This window comes from Orbicella faveolata, unplaced genomic scaffold, assembly GCF_042242905.1.
Source record: "Orbicella faveolata isolate gen_17 unplaced genomic scaffold, um_ofav_v1 contig_24, whole genome shotgun sequence".
NCBI classification, from domain to species: Eukaryota; Metazoa; Cnidaria; class Anthozoa; order Scleractinia; family Merulinidae; genus Orbicella; species Orbicella faveolata.
In genome coordinates this window covers 9,649,965-9,670,777 of record NW_028301552.1, presented here as the reverse complement: position 1 = coordinate 9,670,777, position 20,813 = coordinate 9,649,965, and the positions used below count along the sequence as shown (strand labels likewise).

Below are 20,813 nucleotides of genomic sequence, written 5' to 3'. Positions count from 1 at the left end.
AAGGTAACGAACTCCCGTATGAAATTCAAAAGCTCGGGGATGCTCTCGGAAAATATGAATTAAACCTTTAAAACAGACCAATCAGGGCGAGGCTCGAGCTTTATTCGACTCCTAAAAGGCACCACTTAAAACGGAATAGACTTGATTACCGGCCGCTGTTCAGGAACGTAGCCCGCGCTAGTAGACTTGACTCAAGAGACCAGAGGAAATTGAACATAAAAGCGGAAATAACAGCATTTCCTTTATTATTTCTTCGAGTGCACCCTAAAAGATGCTTTGACAGCTAAAGTAGCGGCGTTTGGTCATGAATACCCAAGTGAGACCAGAATCCTTGATTATACCCCTAAGCGAGACGACGAACATCCCCAACCTTTTCATAGGGGGGTCTACCTTCCCCCGGGAAATTAATCGACGTAACGGGGTTTTGCCGTTCCTGAGAGCAAAGCGAAGGGCTAACACCCGAAGCGTTCAACTTCATTAATTTTCTACGGTGGTTAATTTACTTTTATCAACTTCAAGTCTGTAAATAGCTGTGTTACACTTTCCTTCCTCAACCGAACATTTTTTAGAAACTAATTCCTTGTTCCCGGGTATTGTTGCGTATTTGCAGCTCCAGCGATGAACCGGAAGTGGTGACGTTTAACAGGAACGTACTTCCGGCGTATTACGGTCTGCTGCGGTTGTGTTGTGAGCACTCTCGGTCATTCACGCGCCAACTCGCCGTTCACTCCAACATGAAGTGGGCTTTTGAGAATCTCACGATTCGTATGAACCAATACCCGCAGGTAACTAGATCGGGAAGGCTTCAGTTTCAATCATAAACTGCGTTATGGAGTTATGGTACATGCGACCATTTTAAGTCACGAGTCTTTGATTTTTGAGAGAAAAAGCACTTTAAAATTTTTAAGAACGCTCTGTTATTGAGGGTGACAGTTGGGTTTTGTTTTTCCATGTACCTCTAAACTATTATTTTTTCCCTTTATTTTCATAGCTGTTATTACAGTCATCAGTTGTTTGTTTTACAAACGAGGCAGAAGGGTCAATGCCGCTTTGTTTTGATACTTTTGCCCTGTTCGCATGCCTTTATCAGCAAAAAAATATTAGACCGCAGACTCAATTGCAATATCAGTTATTGCGTGAATCGTTTGTCTTTTGCTTATGTGAAGTCGCAGTTGAGATTGCGTGAGTCGTGACCCTGTTTGTCTTTTGCTTGTGTGAAATGCAGTCGAGATTGCGTTAATCGTGACACAAGTTTGTCATTTGCTCGCGTGAAATGCAGTTGACATTGCGTGAGTCGTGACCGAGGTTTGTCGCACGCTTGTGTTGCAGGCAGTTGAAGAGCTGTTCGGTCTCATGCGACTCTTTGCTGGTCTCACAACGCCTGACTCGTCAAAAGAGAAAAGCAAAGAAGACGAAGCTGTCGAGGCAACGTTCAGAAGAGACACCATTATACTGTACCAGAACTGTTTGGACGGAGGAGCATCCTGGACCACCCTTATAAGGTACGTGCGTTAGCGCGAGATGAATTGGGGCGAGTAGCGTCAAAGTGAGGCGCGAATGCATTTTGCCTCGATTTCATGCTAAAAATAGCCAGCTGACGCAAGTTGCATAAAAGTGAAGCGAGAATCCCTTTGTCTCAATTTTATGCTTCCGCCGTGCGCCAGAGTGAATTGAAATTAGAAACGAAGTGTGAAGTGTGAGGTTATGATCTTAATGGCGCTATTTTCTTACCTAGTGCATACAAGATCTTACTTCAGACTGAAGAGGACAGATTAACAGTGGTCGTCAATCAAGGACTTCTCACCTTGTCAGATGTAAGAACTAGAAGAGTAATTGTAAGCATGTTCGTATGGACAGCCATAGGCAAAAATTGTACCACGTTTATTGGCCCTTACTCAACTTAAAACCGTATGATGTCATATTTATTATTCATTTATTCATTGACATATCGACTTGCCCCGACATCTACAGTAGCATATCTAGATGTGCTGAAAATGTGAAGATCGGCTGGGCGAGTGGGGAAGGGGTATGTTTTGATTTTATTCTTCGCCAAAAAAGAGACCCAAGCATGCCCACTAAATCCGTCACTGATCTTCAAGTTTTACTTACATGCCCTCGTTTGGCCCTTGGCTCAGTCGGCAGAGCTAAGGAATATCAATTCAAGAGCTCGTAGGTGTCTTCACATCCCACCAAGATGAAAGGATTTCCTTGCATCATGTGGTTTCAGTAGCATTACCACGGTCAATTTATAGTGTTGGTTTTGATGCGGATGCTTATTGAAGTATATCTTTTCTTTTCTTTTCTTATCTGATTGGTCAACAGGCGTTCACCACTCTTCACATGATGTACCACGAGGCCACGGCTTGTCACGTGACAGGAGACCTGACAGAAGTGTTGATGATCTTACATAACCTGTTAGTGTGCTGTCGGCCTCACAGCAACAAACCAGGTAGGAGTGAATTATTAAAAAAAAAAAAAAAAAGACAAACTTAAGCAGCTTGCATACCACTTAGCTTCCGAAGAAGATATGGAATGGAGAGCCAGAAGTATGGAATAGGCTAGATTAAATTGGGTTTTAAATCTGCCTCGCCTTGCATTTCAAATTGTTTGCAAACATTTTATCGTCGAGTGAGTTCAAGCACAGGCATCCATTGTCTGGGAGAGATCCTGAATGTAATCCCCGCCATGGTTTTTCGTGCGTCACGTTGCCCTCAGCATTTGGAAGAACGCTTTAACTGTAACCTCAAATGGGTACTCTTTTCAGAGAAGTCGACATGTCTAGAGGATTTAATCAGAAACAGAACGGGACTATCCGTTATTTTGTTTAGAAATATTTATCTCTTGTATTCTACAGATGTTCGCAGCAGCATTGTAGGATGGTCTGAGAGATTTGACGTCGCCCAGAAACTTCTCTCGTTGCTAAATTCCTACACTCCCAAAGAAGTGAGGCAATCTTGTCTAGGTATGTCAAGCTTTCTAACTGTTTCCCTGTGGCTAGGTTACACAGACTTTGATTACCGGCTTCAATTGCTTTCCATGCTTCGAATTACTCGTCCATTTCCAAAAAGTCTTGATATTTCTCTACAATGCAGGACTGGCATGGTACCGGCCTCATTGTTCGTGTGCTGGATTCGGAATCTCGCGGTCCCGTTTTGTTTACAGGCCGGGTCATTATATGTTCTTATATGTACTTAACCTAGGATGGACTGTCGTCCCATCCAGAGGGCAAGGCAGCACTTGTTTGTTTGTTTGTTTTCTAATTAGTCTAATTTCTTGATCCCTTATTGTTGTTCTGATAACCACAGTTGTTTATTCTGATTGGCAGATGTGCTAAATGCCATGCTGGTTTTGTATCCAAGTGACATCACCGAATCACTGATTCCTATCATAAATGCTTCTCACCAGCACTGGAACAAAACGTCTCCTCCAGGTTAGTGGTTCAGCAAATGATTGAGAAGTATTTTGCAATCCTTCCCGATGTTATTCAATTTTAAGTCTTCTGTGGTTCTTTTATATTCATTATCTCTTTAGTGTTCTCCTCCCTTAGTAAACTTGCCGGAGGCGCGGTGGTCTTATGATCAGTGCGGAACCGCCGGACTCTGCATCGAGTGGTCCGGGTTCGATCCCTTTCCTGGGTCATTCTGTTGCATTCTTGGGCAAGACACTAAAATACTGTCACAGTGCCTCTCTCCCTCGCGGAGTTTAAATGTGTACTGGCAATTTGTTGGGGAAACTTGACAGAATGCCAGCATCCCATCCAGGGGGGAGGTGGGGTAGCAATAATCTTAGCCTCCTCATGTTACAGAACCCGGAGTGGAGATCTGAGAGCTACAAGCGGTGCTGGACTCAAAGGCTTTACTTTTCACATAGCAGGCTGTTATCTTGAAGTTGCCTCGGTGTTTAAAGCTGATTTTTCACACTATAAAAGTGAATAAAACGATTTAGAGCTTTACGTTTGGTGTTAATCGTGATGTGTATATTTTCAGGGCTTCTTGGTCCGTACTTTCCTCGCCGTCACTCCAAAGTGATCGTTAGCAGCAAGTCTGTGGTGCGTCCCGCTGTGCCTGAGCTCAACATGTTCCTTCATCCGTCATTCCTGGACTCGCCAAAGGTAACTTCTTGTATATAAGACAGAACGACATAAGCCAAGTCATGTAGTCACGTGTGTAGCTAATTGCAGTCGCGTGTGTAGTCAAGTTTAGTCACGTGTGTGGCCAAATGTAATCACATGTATAGCTTAGTGTAGTCACGTGGGTAGCTAGGTGTAATCACGTGCCTAGCCAGGAAAACGACTTAGTGTATCATTACAGGCGGTGTCCCCGTGCGGAGTAGTTCTAAAAAATACGTTAGATTAACATACACTGGCATGTGTGCGTTGTATTAACAGGGTGTGGAGGAGTCGTATGACGCGGCAGTTACAGAGTACTTTCAACCTTACCATCACTTTGTCGATAAACTGCTGCGGTTTGGCTTCAATCACGACAGGGTGGCCGATCAAGTCATCGCTTGCAGTAAGTGTTTGTGCTGTCCTGCTATTATTTGCGTAAAGCACAACAACAAAACGACAAAGAAGAGAAAAAAAACAGCAACAACAAGGAAACAAGTATGAGTTTTGCCATAGTGGTACTGCCGGTCGTTCTCTTCACGCTTCGGAACGGACTGCTGTAATGTATATTTTAAATCTTAATAGTCATGGAAATCAGCTTTGAAGTTTCTATAAAAGAGCGTTTTTACGGCGGCCATGTTGATGTTCCTAAAACGCGTACGCAATAAGAAATTCTTGCATAACAATATAACTCATTTCCCAAAGGAGGGAAAATTTATTGTTTGGCCGTCATGCCTTGACGTTTGTGAAAACGCTCCAATGTGGCTATTTTCCTCGTTCGTGGAGCAATGGATTGCCGGCCAGTCAACAGAGTCAGCTGTCGAGGGAACACTGGCTCAAAAGACGGCTAGTTGCCTTTCGCCTTACGTCTTTTAACAAAGCAAGCCCACCATCTTTACACGTGGCTAAAAAGAGGCGTTCATTTTCTCAGAGTTTATTTACAGTTGATATCGGTATTTATTGTACTTTGTTGTGTTTTAGGTTGTCTTTTAGCAGTAGAAGCCATTCCTCTTCACTTCACGTTCTTCAGTAAGCTCTGGATGGAAGTGTATCAGAAGGCTGGTGATGTATGTAAATGTTTATTATTTAGCACAGGATTGCCAGGCATTCGGTTGGCGTGGCTTTCCTGTGCTGATACCAACTATTTCTTTGTAGAATGCCAAATACAAGAGTTACCTCCAGCAGCTTTGTCAACAGCCCGAGTTCTTAGAGGTGAGTGTCAGTTAAGTAGTACTTAACATAGTTCGTAATTATTTAATAATGCCTTAAATAACTGCGATTGTCAGCCTTACACATCTTGAGCTCGAGAGCACCTTTATAATTGCGACAGTAGACCTTCAGTTTTTGCGAGTAGAGAACTGTTTAAGATTTCTTTTTGGAACATAAAATTGAGTGAATAAAATCCCTTGCAAAATAGCAAATATAAAACAAATTTTGAACGGTTAAAAAAACGGCAAAATATATCCCAGGGCGAAGTACATAGGAAGATAGTTTGCGTCCCTACTTCTGACCGTTAGATACATGAAGCTTTAATTTTTTTTGTAAAATATTTTTGTTGTTTATTTAGTACGTGGACCTGATCTTACTGGATGAACGAGAAAGTCTCAATGTGCGAGACATCTACACCTTCCTTTGCTGTTTCTTTCCGAGGGTAGGATTGAGTGAATTATGCCCAGTAGCTTCCTATCTGGAGTCTTACAGCTTATCAGTAGCCTAACTGTCCCGGAAGAAGAAAAAATATATATATATCTTGGTGTTCTCTTTCTTAACTTTGCCTTAGTAGTATCAAAGTTTCGTGATATTATCCTTACCCCCTCCCGCAGGTATCGACTCAGGTGCTGGTCAACCAGTGGAATAACTTGGTGCAAACACTCGTGGCAACGGTGATTGCTGATAAACCAGCAGCGGAGAAAGCTAGTGATGCCGAACTCTGTGCAATAGCCAAGAGGCTGACTGCGGTAAGCTTTTAGTTAGGCCTTCACGACCACGTTAGCTCATTTTAAACTTGCGTAGCCCATACCCTCACAATGCCTGCTTTCGCGTTGCAAACTAAGAACGTGGATTCCTTTCAGGAAGGTGTAACAAGCGATCTTTTCTTAGAGCTACATAAAGGAGATATGTGAAGAAGAGAGGTTGCTGAAATAGTTTCAGGGCTCGAAATTAACTTTTTCGTTCGGGAGCCAGCTGGCGACTAACGGAAAAATTTTGGTCGCCAGATCGTAAATTTTGTCGCCAACTTATTTTATATATAACTTACACAAGAACACGATTTTTACGTCACTTCGCATGCAAGAAAAGTCGCAATTGAAGAGCGAAAACAATTCAAAACAACACGAGTAACACTAAGTTATAAAGCTACTGTTGTTCTCAGGTGATATGTCTCTGGTCCGAAGGTGACGGTTGTCTCCATAGTCATTTTAAATGAGGCGAAGCATAAAACGTTTCAAGTCCGTGGTTTTCATTGTGAGACAAACAGGAGTCCTTGCGTATTTTCCCTTTCCTACTTCTTCGAAATGCCGTTCTTTATTTTCGACTTGCTTCCCTCGATGCCTTTCGCTGCCGACAAACAACGCCATGCTTGAATCTTCATTCCTCGCACGTAAAAACTCACGTAGTTCCTTCAACTGATTGGGATCTGCCGCCATTTTCGCGGCAAATGAAAAGCACATGGTGAAGTGCGCCTGCCATCCCAGTTTCGGAAGAAGCCGCTGAAACAATATGGCGCGCCGTGAACGCAGTATCGACGTGTCGAAATACATTCAATTTTTTCGATTAACTTGTAATATTCAGACATTATCTTACCGGGGACGGAAAGGTGAGTTGTAAACTAGCTACCATATTCGATTGATTTCCTAATATAAAGATTTAAAAACAAAAGTTGTGCCGTTGCTTTCTTTAGTTATCGGACAAAACGGGAGTCGCCAGTGCTCAATTTTTGGTCGCGGTGCGACCAGTGCGTCGCAATTTCGAGCCCTGAGTTTTCAAGTTAGTCGTTCCTAATCCCGGTCAATCCTAACCAAGCTCGTTCTTTTTTGTTTCGATAATAACTTCGCTAGTGATTTTCGCCATTAGAAAGCTGCTATTTTGAATTATTTTGGGGAAGTAGCTCAATACTTTACAAACCTGACATGATATATCGCCCATCCTCTCTAACTAAATGAAGTTATTTAATTCGCCATAGGAGCTACGAGCGATGTCTCTACTGTTCTCTGTGCGACCGCCGCAGAAGTCTGATGTCAGCGCGCTGCTGCACCCAAGTCTTGGCGAGCTGCTGGTGGTGTGCCGCAAGTACCAGGCCAAGAAACTGGAGAGCAAATCACGTCCGCCTACTGAGTCTGAACAGCACCCTCCTGATCAGCACCAGGAGAAGGAGGAGAAGGAAAAGAACAAGGACAAAGAGAAGGACAAGGACGAGAAGGAGAAAGGGAAGGAGACGGAAGAGTCATCGACAGCCAAAGCAGACGGAGATGACGGGCCTCTAAAGAAGAGACGACGAACCCTTGATGGCGAGGAGCAGGGTGCTGCTAAAGCAGTGACGTCACCATCCGATAAACCAGGAACAAGTAAGGATGAGAGCAGTGCTACAGCAAAGAAAGAAAAAGCCCAAGAAAGCTCTCAGAAACAGTCTCAAAAGACTGGATCGATATGGGGTGCAAGACCGCCCACTGACTGGGTGGATTCCCTTGTTAAGGCCATTCAGAGCACCATCACTAAAGTACCGGCGTAGCTGTTGGAAGTAAAATAAACACAGAATGCACATCAAGAATTGAAGTAGGCACATCTAACGGAGGGGAGAACATAGATGCGCAAGAAATCGAGAAGTTTTACATCTCGGCTGTGCGTGGTTTACGCCCGCGGCAGGATAGAGTGTGAAACAGTCGAGACTGTGAACTGAAGTGTAGAAAAAGAAAAAGTACAGGCAGATTTGGTTTTAGTTCAGAAGAAATTGACTTTAGTGAGGTGCTTCGTGGAAAGCGTCCACGATTTGTACTCTTGTTTTGTTTGGTACTAGGTGCCATTTGATCCATTGATATGCCGTCAATAATGTTAGGGCGTCTCTATGTGAACCTAGTAAGCGAGCTGGCCTGGTTAAAGTTGTCCTACCACATTCCGTTTTGTTCGTCTAAGATAACAGGCTGGGCTGGCCGATGTCTCCCTTTGAACACCTCTTTCCGGCTGCCAAACTGAAGGATTTTTCGACTTAAAAACTTGCTAGAAGGAAAATAGAAATATTTCCAGAATAAAGCGAGACAAAATTTGCCTCGGCTAGTTAACCGGCCACCAGTCCTGTAACAAAGCCCTATTTAATGGTAGTAATAAACTGGAAAACAGTATTTCTACTACCCCTATTTGAGCCCTAGCTAATGAAAGGTTTCTGCTTCACGGGTGTATTAATGATCGACCATTACTGTAAAGGTGATTGAAGTTGTGCATTTTTTTCTTTCGTTTCTTCTCTCAGGGAAGTCAAAGGAATGTGTCGACTTCATATAAGTTCCAATGTGGGGTCTTTAACGTAGATTTAGATGAACACAATAAACTTTCTATGAAAAAGGAGTTATTTTGTGCTGCTTTACGTGTTTGTCGGATTGTCTCGAGCGCTTGTGGTTTCTGTAACTGGAGCGGATGATTAACCCGAATCGTGCACGCTCACAAGCTCCATCTGCCCGGGTTGGGAATCAGAGTTTTCTTCTCCTAGGGGTTCCTAGGGTTCCCCTTCCGACCAGCCTAGTCTTCGACTCCCTTCGAATGAGCTTGAATGGGGAGGCTGGAATTTCACTATTGCGCTGTGCTTAGTGCTTACAGAGCTGTTAATCTCGCGTCACGTATCTCTGGTCACGTAATCCTGGTGACTAGCGCCGACTGAATTAGTCCTTCTATACGAATTGCCTGATAGCCCGCTGAAGTATATCAAAAGAGACGGCTCCTGCTTAAGAATAGCAGACATAAGCCGGAGTAACCTTTTTCCGGCCCAGAGGGACAGGCGTCTCCGGTGTTTTGTCCCACCCTTCTCCCCGTGGTCACCTCTTCCTCATTTCCAGGAACATTTCCTCCCACAGTAAAGTATCCGTTCTCTCGAGTCTGATCTCCATTCCCGAGAAGAGGGGAGCAGCGCGGACTCCTTTGCGGAACAGCGGCTGGCAGTCGAGCCTCGGCACCCTCCAGAACTAGCTTGCGCTTAAAGGTGTTCAGAGATATTTTATGTAGTTACTTATAAACCACGGTTCAGTTGTTTTCAAAACTACCCGCACCCAAATGAACACCAAGATGAACTACCGATACTGCTAGGATATAAAAAAAAAAACAAAAACAAAAACAAAAACAAAAAACAAAAAAAAGAAAAGAAACAATCGCAATATCTGAATCGCGTGGATGAAAATCGTCGCTATTGCATTGAAAAACGCCTCCTATTAAATTATTCCTTAAATTCTCTTCCAAATATCAGACAACTTATTTTAAAACTGCGTACCGTCGTTTGAACTTGTAAGCCCCCGGAGTGTACTATGATAATAAAGCCAACAGCTTGCCTTGGTTATTCTGAACTTCGCCCGAAGATGCCTTTTGACGAGAACGCGTTTCCAGATGAAAGTTGACTAATAGTAACTCTAATGATCCATAGAACTTACACAGAAAATCATAGAAGGAAATCAGGACTCCTGAGGAAATACAAAACGAAGATGCTCTCGATTTCGCTACGCTCAATCGCTTTAGCGTGAGTTTGGGTTGCGTGATAAAAAGAGTTGCGTGACTGAATCAATATCGAAATCGAGGCTCGTAACTTAAAACTACAGGAGTTCAACATGGAGGCACTCTCTCAACCCATGGTGTCTGCAGATCCCTCTGAATGTCGCCAAGAACTTGTCGAACGTTTAGATATCCTGAGAAGAAACCAAAGTTTCTGCGATGTGAAAGTGGTGGTGAAAGACAAAGAACTTGCCGCTCACAAAGCAGTGTTAGCTGCAGCAAGCCCGTTCTTCCTTTCACTTCTGACAAGCGACATGAGAGAAAGCAAAGAACATTTAATCAGAATAGAGCTTGAAGAAGCAACGGCGTCTGTTATGGAAGACGCGTTACAGTACGTTTACACTGGAAATGTTTCGGTTACTGAAGAAAACGCTCACAATTTGATGGCAACAGCAGATTATCTTCTTCTTCCAGGCCTGAAAGCAGTGGTGGGCAGGTACTTGACGCATATTTTGACAATAGAGAACTGTGTTTTCAATTATTATTTTGCCGATAAGTATCAGTGCATGTATTTGAAAGGAAAAGCCCGCGAGATGATCAATTCAAATTTCCGTGCGATCATGGCAACAGATGATTTTCTGAGTCTTGACACAAAGCAAGTCATGGAATGGGTGTCCAGTGATGACATCACTGTTAATGCTGAGGAAGAGGTTTTCAAGGGAATATTGAAGTGGGTGTCTCACAACAGAAGCGAAAGAGAAGTTGATTTTCCTGCTTTACTGCAGCAAGTCCGTCTGGTATCAATACCACATGACTTTCTACTAAACAAACTGGTGAAGGAGGATCTTGTTTCTGCAAACAATGTGTGCTTAAATTTTGTGTTAAATGGTCTGAGATTAATGGCAAGTACCACTGATGAACAGGTTGTTCAACAACCAAGGAAATGCCTGGAGAGGAACATAGCTGCAATATTTATTTGTGGAGGAAGAAGGTCTTTTAATTACATTCCAAAACAAAATGTGTGGTACAAGTTGTCAGACAAACCTTTTCAGCACAAGCATAGAAGCAATCCAAGTCAATGTAGGGGTAAAATTTACATGTCCAGTCAGGACTTAGATGGACTGGATTTGTCTAAATTAATAGAATTCTACACACCTGCCAACAACTTTCTTGGGGTGCATTTCAAGCTGCAACCACATTTACCAGTACTGCAGTTTTGAAGGGACACTTGTATGCAACTGAAGAAACATGGGAGGGTAATGAGATATACAGATATAATCCTGAAAAGGACTGTTGTAATAAACTAAAGAAGCCACACACTAATCTTTTTGGCAGTTGCGTTGTGACTGATAATAAATATATTTACCTAGTAGGTGGTAGATCAAACTACATTGGAGGTACATCCTTGTCAACAACATACAGATGTGATCCTAGTGCTGATGATCATGAGTGGGAAGAAGTTGCTCCTATCAATCAAGCTAGATACAATGCCTTTGGTGCTGCCATGAATGGCAAGGTGTACATAGCAGGTGGACGTCGGGGCCAAGCAGTAGCACTCGGAACATGTGAGGTTTACAGTCCTGTAACCAATGAATGGCAGCTGATGGCAAGTCTCAAGGTACCTCGGATGTCAGCAAGCATGGTGTGCCATGAAGGAACACTGTATGTTTTGGGAGGTGCAATTCCCTCCACTGGCAGATTGTCACGGGTATTATCAGTTGAAATATTTGATGCAGAGCAAAATGAATGGAGAGAGAGATCAGTTATACCAGTTGATCGCTTTGAAACAAGCAAGGAAGAAAAGCAGAAGAATATATTTAAAGCTTGTTCTGCAAGACTTTGCAAAGAGGTGATTGACAAACTTGAGCCATTAAATAAGTAGCCATCTCTCGGCATGTTTTAGCAGTGTGAGGCTTGCTTTGTTTTTAGGTGCAATAACTTTAATGAAAAGCACCATTATCTTTCATTTATAGAAGCTGCATGAATGGCACATCTTGTAGCATGATGTTTTTCCAATCAAGTTTTGTTTTTTAGTTTTACTTAAGAATGACTGACATCTAGCACTATTGATCTTCCTAAGAATACTAGCGATTGACATTTAGCTCTATCGATTGGAGTCTTACAATGTACAATGTCATTTGAGACAACAACAGTAGTGATTGATGCTTAGCACTAATTATTATTGATCATTTCACCATGGCAACTGAAGCATTTATAACTTACGATTTGTTGTTAGAATTAACAATATGAAGTGTTTAACTCTAGCAATTTGCATTTTTGGCAGAAATTGCTCCCCATAGGTATTTTGTTTAACATTGGGTTAAGAGCAGCCAGATTAGGAAGGGGATGGAAGTCTGTGTGTTCCTGAAATAGTATTTTTTCAAAGTTTTTGTGTAAAATCATTCATTAGATAACAACAGTCTCACACTTTGTTGACTCACAACATGTCTTACTTAATATGTCAAATATGAAAAGGCTGTTTTTGAACACATTTCCAAACAATGAGAAGAAAGTTGAAAGTACCACGTGCAGCGCAGTATTTTTGACGAACCTTAAGGTGTTTGGAAATGTAGTCAAAAATGGTCTCAGGTGTTTGAATGATGTATCTTGTCAATCAAAACTAAAGCTAGGGAAAAAAGACAGAAATGAAATGGAAATAATCGAAATGCTAATTAGATCAGATATCCAACATGCAAAGAAAACTAGTCTTCAAGTTTGTATAACTGTGTACCAGCCCGAATATCATTCTTACCTGAGCCCCAAGAAGTTAATCTCTAACTACTTCAGTGTATTAGTTGAATTTCCTCAAAACGTTTGCCAAGAAACTTAGCTTCCCCATCAGTGAAAGTGATGCCAGAATCCGCTAGCTTGACTGAAAAATCCACTAGACTCCCCTGAGGCTATCAGACATGACTTTCTTTGCATGCTGGGTGGATATCCAAACACTTTCATCGGTTATTATTTCCTTTGCTTCAACTTGATGGGTGAATAATGAGTCTACAAAGTACAACTCTGAGGTTAAACAGCACAGTCTACATGCTGTTAATTTTTGTGCACAAAATATCTTCTGAGGGACTAAAAGAAATGGCGATAATTATACAAAAAATTAATGAGAGTAGAATAATATGATACAAAATAATTTCTGTAAAGTTTCATTAGATTTTGAGCGCCATTTGTACAATTTAAATGTGACAGAAGTGCTTAGGATGAGCCAATCTTGGATTATTCATTTCATATCATTTCATATTTGTAGATTAATGCAACAACAAAAAGAAAAATGTGGCATTACCCACATTGTAAATTCACTAAGAACATAAGTTGTAACAAAAAAGGAAAACAAAATAATAACATTTGCTGTTTGCTATTTTTGACTTGTCCGTAAAGCTTGTCTGTACAGCTGTTCAAATTGATCAAGTTGTCCTTTTTGAATATTTATCTTAAATTAAACCTTACATCCGAAACCAAGTTGTGCCAATGCTATGCTCAGGTTAACCCAAATGAACTTCGTGTGAGATGAAATTACTTCTCAATAAGGAACAATACTGTCACTTCACACCCAGTGCTGTTACCAAGGTGGTTGTTTTTAATAAATATTTATTCTTAGCCTGGTATAATTTTCTAGCCTTCTCGAATTAGTACCACATATTTTTCAGATTCATTTGAGCAAATTTTGGTTGTTTACCCCACAGTGTTATGATAAGAGAATCTATTATTATAACACAGTGGGTAATTCATGCAATAACCAAATTCGCTCAAATCTCGTTTAAACTCGCGAAGATCACAAGAAATGATACTCCTGAATGTTCTAGAGTCTTTATTCGGTAAATTAACCATACATTGATCGATTTCAATTTCATCTCCTAATCTACAGACGAACTCTGATCTTATATTTCAGCTCCTAATTCTCCGTACGAACTCTTATATCACGCTTGGGTATCTGTGGCTTTTAGCATGAGTTTTTGTTGCGTGATGATGGATTTGCGTGACTTATTGTCTTTTAATCGAAGTCGAGGCTCTTGTGCCATACAAGATTTGGCAAGATTCCAACATGGAGGCCCTCGCTGAACCCATGGTCTCAGAAGATCCTTCTGAATGTCGCCAAGAACTTGTCGAGCGTTTAGATATCCTGAGGAGAAACCAAACTTTCTGTGATGTGAAAATGGTGGTAAAAGACAAAGAATTTGCCGCTCACAAAGCTGTCTTAGCTGCAGCAAGCCCGTTCTTCCTTTCACTCCTGACAAGCGACATGAGAGAAAGCAAAGAAGATTTAATCAGAATAGAGCTTGAAGAAGCAACGGCGTCTGTTATGGAAGACGTGTTACAGTTCATTTACACTGGAAATGTTTCGGTTACTGAAGAAAACGCTCACAATTTGATGGCAACAGCAGATTATCTTCTTCTTCCAGGCCTGAAAACAGTGGTGGGCAGGTATTTGATGGAGATTTTGACAACTGAGAACTGTGTTTTCAATTATTATTTTTCCGACAAGTATCAGTGTGCAGCGTTGAAAGAAAAAGCCCGTGAGATGATCAATTCAGATTTCAGTGCCGTGATAGAAACAGATGATTTTCTGAGTCTTGACATAAAACAAGTCATGGAATGGGTGTCTAGTGATGACATCACTGTCAATGCTGAGGAAGAGGTTTTCAGGGGAATTGTTAAGTGGGTGTCTAACAACAAAAGCGAAAGAGAAGTTGAATTTCCTGCTTTACTGCGTCAAATCCGTCTGGCATCAATACCACATGACTTTCTACTAAACATACTGGTGAAGGAGGAACTAGTGGCTAAAAGCAATGTGTGCTTGCATTTTGTGCTAGATGGTATGAGATTAATGGCAAGTGCCACTGATGAGCAGACTGTACAACAACCAAGGAAATGCCTGAAGATGAACGCAGATGCAATCTTTGTTTGCGGAGGAAGCAGGGCTTTGTGTTACTCTCCAAAACGAAATGTGTGGTACAAGCTGTCAGACATGCTTTTTCAGCATGATCATAGAAGCAATCCCAGCCAATGCGGAGGTAAAATTTACATCCCCTGTCAGGGGTCAGACCAGCTGGGTGGGTCTAATTTAATGGAATGCTACACACCTGCCACTAACTCCTGGGCTGCATTTCAAGTTGCAACCACATTTACTTGTACTACAGTTTTGAAGAGACAGTTGTATGCCAGTGATGAAAGTAAAGACGGTGGGACATATGTGTACAGATATGATCCTGAAAAGAACTGCAGTTATAAAATGGATAAGCCACTCATCAGTCATCAGAATGCTTGTGTTGTGACTGATGAGAAATACCTTTACCTAATAGGTGGTACATTAGACTGTAGAAGAGGTGCATCTGTGTCAACAACTTACAGATGTGATCCTTGTGCTGATGATGATGAATGGGAAGAAGTTGCACCTATCAATCAAGCTAGATATAATGCCTTTGGTGCCGCCATGAATGGCATGGTGTACATAGCAGGTGGATGTCAGGGCCGAGAAGCACTCAACACATGTGAGGTTTACAATCCTGTAACCAATGAATGGCAGCTGATGCCGAGTCTCAAGGTACCTCGGATGTCAGCAAGCATGGTTTGCTGTGAAGGAAGGCTGTATGTTTTGGGGGGTGTCAGTTACAGCCCCTCCTCTTGCAAATGGTCACGGGTATTATCAGTTGAAACGTTTGATTCTGAGCAGGACATATGGAAAGAGAAATCAGATATACCAGTAAAATCTTTCGAAACAAGCAAGGAAAACGAGAAGAATAAATTTAGAGCTTGTTCTGCAAGGCTACACAAAGTGATCGACAAACTTCCGCCACTGAAATTGCCATGGTTTGGTTTTCCAGGCCAAGGTTCCAGCTTTACTCTTGGTAGACCCTACCAAGGTTTTTCACTTAATTTTCAATGAAAGGTGCCATATCTTTAATGTAAAGAGGTGCATCACCAATAGCACACCATGAAGCATATTTGCCTGATTTTTCCTCTGATCTGTACATAAATTTCTCACATCAGTCTCCTCTCACCTTGGCCAAATGTTTGGTGTATACATGTATATTTCATAACTGCCGGTGGTATTTTTCTCCCGTAGCGAACCCATTATTCTTCCTTAAGTTCTCTTTAATTAAAGTTAGTTATGACAAGTTACCACATCTAGAAAGGTATACATGTAATTTACCATGTTGGTAGTGGGAGGGGAGGGGGAGTTGGAATGCTTTTTGTATTTGGGAGTAAGTTTTAAAAGTTTTAGTATAACGTTATACACAAATAACAATGATCTTGGTAACCGCTTGCAAAACACTTTTTTGACTGAGAACCGGCTTCAAGATTGGGAGCAACTCTGTTGTTTATTTATTTTTTTTGTTAGCCCAATCTGCTTGACGTTATGAATTTTTTGATTCAAAATATCTTCAGAGGGATAAATCAATGAGTTAAAAGGACGACTGAAGGTAGAATAAAATGATGTTGAATAATGAAATAACTCATTATCGTGAAGTCTTATCAGATTAAGGTGTCTTGATACAGTATTTTATGGACCTGACGCCAAGCATTTTCAATCAACTTTTTAATACTTATACCAGTGCCATAAACTCTGGTGTATGGCAGGTAGAATATACAAGAACAAAAGAATTCTGCATGTAATTGATCTGTAGTAAATCGCAAAAACATTTCAAATCATACTTTTTGCATCATCATAATAAATAACCTACAGTTGAACACTATTTTGGTGACAATTTGCTTTAAATAACACCAAAATGCATCTTGAAGTTATGTTTTGAAGCTGTTAGAGTTTTGTTGGTTTTCTTTTTCGCGATCTCAAGAACAAGACTTTTTCTTGAGATCACTTCCATTGTAATTTTTGGGTAATTTTTTACTTTCAGTACTTTTTTGGAAATCTAAAAAATGGCTTGATAGATTTTTCTGAAACATTAGTAATGTGTGCATGATAATACAAACAGTCTTATACCAAAGTTTTATTATTATTGCTACACTAGAACAATTTCAAATTTGTGAATGAAGGAGGGCCTTGAACCGACAAAAAAAGGTTGCGTTACGATTCACGATTAACGAAATGATACTACAATATTGAATCAATGTTTACTGCATTCCAACAGCAGCAGTTACAGTGTGTTGTCATTGACGGCGCTATTTTTTTCTGTTGTGCATCACAAAGGAATGCAATACACAATGATTAGCATAATTTAGCATATTTTTTAAACCATAAATTTGTAACACCACTTTCTTATCTGTTCATACACCCCTTTGTTAATCTTTTAATTTGAAAGGGTTCCAGTGAATCTATGTTAATAAAACTTTGGGATAAAATTATCTGCATTATCAAGCTTTAGTGGTCAATGTTTCAAAAACATCTATCAAGCCGTTTTCAAGCTTTTAAAGAAACGCTAAAAATCAAAAATTACCCAAAAATTATAATGAGAGGACCTTAAGAAAAAGTTTCGTTTTTGAGATTGCTTAAACGAAAACCTACAAAATTTTCACGGCCTCGAAACATAACTTTAAGACGCATTTTGGTATTATTTGAAGTAATAGCATCAAAACACATAATTTTTTCATTCTTGTATATAATCTACTTGCCCAATACACCATAGTTTAAGGCATTGGTATGTGCTTTTCCATATCACATCTGGTTCATGCAAAATTCATGTTTTACAAATTTTCAATTTTTTTGTTTATCGTTTCCATGGAAATATTGATTGCCTTAAAAATGATGTTATACCAAACTTCAATCCATTTCCAATTACTAGAGTATTACTTCCCTTATATTGATCTGATTAAGGGAAGACTGTCAAAAAGCTCAGTGAAAATGCTTGGTACATGGTCCAGTTGATGTCGGTAGAATTGCAAGATATCTCAGGTTAGTGCATTTTAGGGTGGCTTTTGGGATTATTTCTCTGGGATTTAAAGTGGGAGCTCTAATACCCCAGGAATTTTAAGAAGACCTACAGAAACCACTTTGGATTCTTGAATAACTTGGTAAACCAAACAATCTGTGAAAGTTTATATGGGAGGGGTAGGAGGATTAAAACAAGTTACCTTGAGACCCCCTGGGCTATATAGGTACATTCCACAGGATAGGGAAGCTACAGGGTTTTTGAAGTTCTTGATCCTTAAATAGGGTATCATTTTTGCCTTTGTTGGCATTGTATTACGGTTGTGATCCTTAGAAACAATACCTAAACTGTATCAGCAAAAATGTCGAGCTAAACGAGAAACAAATGATCCGTTTAAACTGAATTATTTGTAAACTTCCAATGTTACAGAAACAAAATAAAGTTGACCCTTTCATGCCATTCTTAGTTTCTGTTTTTCCCTTGAAAAGGGTATCATTTTTCAGATTCGGGCCTTGAATAGGGTATTTATTTTCATTTGCTTCAGCTCTAAATAGGGTCAGGGTTTAAGACCCTTTGAGGCACACACCTACCTTAAATTTACGGAAGTACCCCCCACACCTCCCCCTTGTCTTTTCCGCAGCCGTTTTTTGGGATAAAACGACTGCCTTCAGGCGGTGAAGGCTACCCATCCTCCCTTGAGATCATGTCAGGTGTAGGAGAAGACACCAAGAGACAATAACGTTCCTTCATGTACAAGCGTGTTGTGGATCAAAATCAATTAAGCTTCAAAAGGTCTATCCAGTTGTGATAAACAGTCCTAGTTTAGTTGCGTGACACGAACAGCCCGTGATTGATAAAGAATGCGTGACATTGGACAATGCGTGATTATCGGCCATAGCTGATTATTTTTCTGTTTCTCTGTGGTTTCCTGCATGTAGCTTCTATATGACAGCTCACGAATAGTTCGTTTTAGAACTAGAATTTTAGGTTTCGACTTCAGCTGTGATCAGCGTCAGTATTGCGTATTAGTTCTTCCAAGCCTTCAGAATCTACTAATCAACTACAATAAAGATTGAAGAAATCACTGGTGGTTTGACACGTTTGTCGCCTTTTGCACCAACAGTGTTTGACTAACTGAAAATTCAAGATGTCTTAAATGCCCAGTAGGTTGCCAAGGGAGAGGGTACATGTATGTTGAAGTTTCGTATTGATTGTTAATTTGATACACATTTAAAAATAGAACACGTGTTGTTATAGGATAGCAGAGACAGAAATCGAATCAGCTCTGATCAGTAGTGTTCAGGCAATCAATAGAAGATCACAGAAGTTTCGAGACGTTGTCCAGCTCCTGAGATAGCAAAACTGTTTATGGTTTCGATTGTGTTGCGTGATAAAAATATTTGCGTGACTGATTGACTGCCCATTACTTGTCAATCGACATGGAGGTCCTCTCTCAACCCATGGTGGCAGCTGAGCCTTCCGAATATCGCCAAGAACTTGTCGAGCGTTTAGATATCCTGAGAAGAAACCAAAGTTTCTGCGATGTGAAAGTGGTCGTAAAGGAGAAAGAATTTGCCGCTCACAAAGCAGTGCTGGCTGCAGCAAGCCCGTTCTTCTTTTCACTTCTGACAAGCGACATGCATGAGAGAAAGTAAAGAACATTTAATCAGAATAGAGCTTGAAGAAGCAACGGCGTCTGTTATGGCAGATGTGTTACAGTTCATTTACACTGGAAATGTTTCGGTTACTGAAGAAAACGCTCATAATTTGATGGCAACAGCAGATTATCTTCTTCTTCCAGGCCTGAAAACAGCGGTGGGCAGGTATTTGATGGAGATTTTGGCAACTGAGAACTACAAGTGTTTTCAATTATTATTTTGCCGATAAGTATCAGTGTGCTGCGTTGAAAGAAGAAGCCCGCGAGATGATCAATTCAGATTTCAGTACCGTGATAGAAACAGATGATTTTCTGAGTCTTGACATAAAGCAAGTCATGGAAATAACATCCTTGTCAACAACATACAGACTTGATCCTAGTGCTGATGATCACTAGTGGGAAGAAGTTGCACCTATCAATCAAGCTAGATACAATGCCTTTGGTGCTGCCATGAATGGCAAGGTGTACATAGCAGGTGGACGTCAGGGCCAAGAAGCACTCAACACATGTGAGGTTTACAATCCTGTAACCAATGAATGGCAGCTGATGCCAAGTCTCAAGGTACCTCAGATGTTAGCAAGCATGGTGTGCCATGAAGGAAGGCTGTATCTTTTGGGAGGTGTCATCCCCTCCACTGGCAGATGCCACTTGTATTATCAGTTGAAACATTTGATTCTGAGCAAAATGAATGGAAAGAGAGATCAGTTATACCAGTTGATTGCTTTGAAACAAGTGAGGAAGAGAAACAGGAGAATATATTTAAAGCTTGTTCTGCAAAACTTTGCTAAGAGGTGATTGACAAACTTGAGCCATTAAATAAGTAGCGATCTCTCTGTTTTATCAGTGTGAGGCTTGCATCATTTTTAGGTGCAATAATTTTCATGAAAAGCACCATATCTTTCATTTATAGAAGCTGCATGATGAATGGCACATCTTGTAGCGTAATGTTTTTCCAATCGAGTTTTGTTTTTTAGTTTTTACTTAAGAATGACTGACGTCTAGCACCATTGATCTTCCTAAGAATACTAGTGGTTGACATTAAGCTCTATCGATTGGAGTCTTACAATGTCATTTGAGACAACAACAGTAGTGATCGATGCTTAGCACTAATGATTGACCATTTTACCATGGCAACTGAAGCATTAATAACTTACAATTTGTTGTTAGAATTGACAATATGAAGTGTTTAACTATAGCAATTTGCATTTTTGGCAGATATTGCTCTGATCCCATAGGCATTTTGTTTAACATTGGGTTAGGAGCAGCCAGATTTGGGGGGGGGGGGGGGGGGGGTGAGGTGAGGAAGTCTTTTTGTGTTCCTGAAATGAGTATTGTTTTAAAGTTTTTGTGTAAAATCATTCATTAGATAACAAGAGTCTAACACTTTGTTGACTCAGAACATGTCTTACTTAATATGTCAGACATGAAAGGGCAGCCTGTTTTTGACCACATTTCCAAACAATGAGAAGAAAGGTGAAAGTACAATGTGCAGCGCAGTATTTTTGATGAACATTAAGGTGTTTGGAAATGTGGTCAA

The 20,813-nt window shown here is 40.7% G+C and overlaps 2 protein-coding genes and 2 pseudogenes across 2 annotated transcripts in view; all 4 read left to right on the top strand.

Annotated features, from left to right (window-relative positions):
* Positions 1 to 8,659, top strand: part of LOC110061001 (ubiquitin carboxyl-terminal hydrolase 34-like) — a 48,711-nt gene extending 40,052 nt beyond the window's left edge. Inside the window, exons 59-71 of the mRNA XM_089291658.1 lie at positions 611 to 785; positions 1,330 to 1,502; positions 1,736 to 1,814; positions 2,323 to 2,449; positions 2,855 to 2,962; positions 3,326 to 3,430; positions 3,987 to 4,111; positions 4,388 to 4,511; positions 5,087 to 5,172; positions 5,261 to 5,317; positions 5,673 to 5,756; positions 5,929 to 6,063; positions 7,287 to 8,659. Coding sequence (XP_089147784.1) covers positions 611 to 785; positions 1,330 to 1,502; positions 1,736 to 1,814; positions 2,323 to 2,449; positions 2,855 to 2,962; positions 3,326 to 3,430; positions 3,987 to 4,111; positions 4,388 to 4,511; positions 5,087 to 5,172; positions 5,261 to 5,317; positions 5,673 to 5,756; positions 5,929 to 6,063; positions 7,287 to 7,832 — 1,924 coding nt within the window. The 3' untranslated portion in view covers positions 7,833 to 8,659. The remainder of the gene's footprint in view (positions 1 to 610; positions 786 to 1,329; positions 1,503 to 1,735; positions 1,815 to 2,322; positions 2,450 to 2,854; positions 2,963 to 3,325; positions 3,431 to 3,986; positions 4,112 to 4,387; positions 4,512 to 5,086; positions 5,173 to 5,260; positions 5,318 to 5,672; positions 5,757 to 5,928; positions 6,064 to 7,286) is intronic.
* A 1,200-nt stretch (positions 8,660 to 9,859) lies between these two features.
* Positions 9,860 to 13,401, top strand: LOC149110310 (kelch-like protein 7; annotated as a pseudogene).
* Positions 13,402 to 13,621: 220 nt separating this feature from the next.
* Positions 13,622 to 18,078, top strand: LOC149110309 (kelch-like protein 25). Its single transcript, XM_089291671.1, has one exon. It carries the CDS (start codon positions 13,836 to 13,838, stop codon positions 15,675 to 15,677), a length of 1,842 nt encoding a protein of 613 aa, XP_089147797.1. The 5' UTR covers positions 13,622 to 13,835; the 3' UTR covers positions 15,678 to 18,078.
* An 810-nt stretch (positions 18,079 to 18,888) lies between these two features.
* On the top strand, positions 18,889 to 20,466 carry LOC149110308 (kelch-like protein 12; annotated as a pseudogene).
* The last annotated feature ends 347 nt before the right edge of the window (positions 20,467 to 20,813 follow it).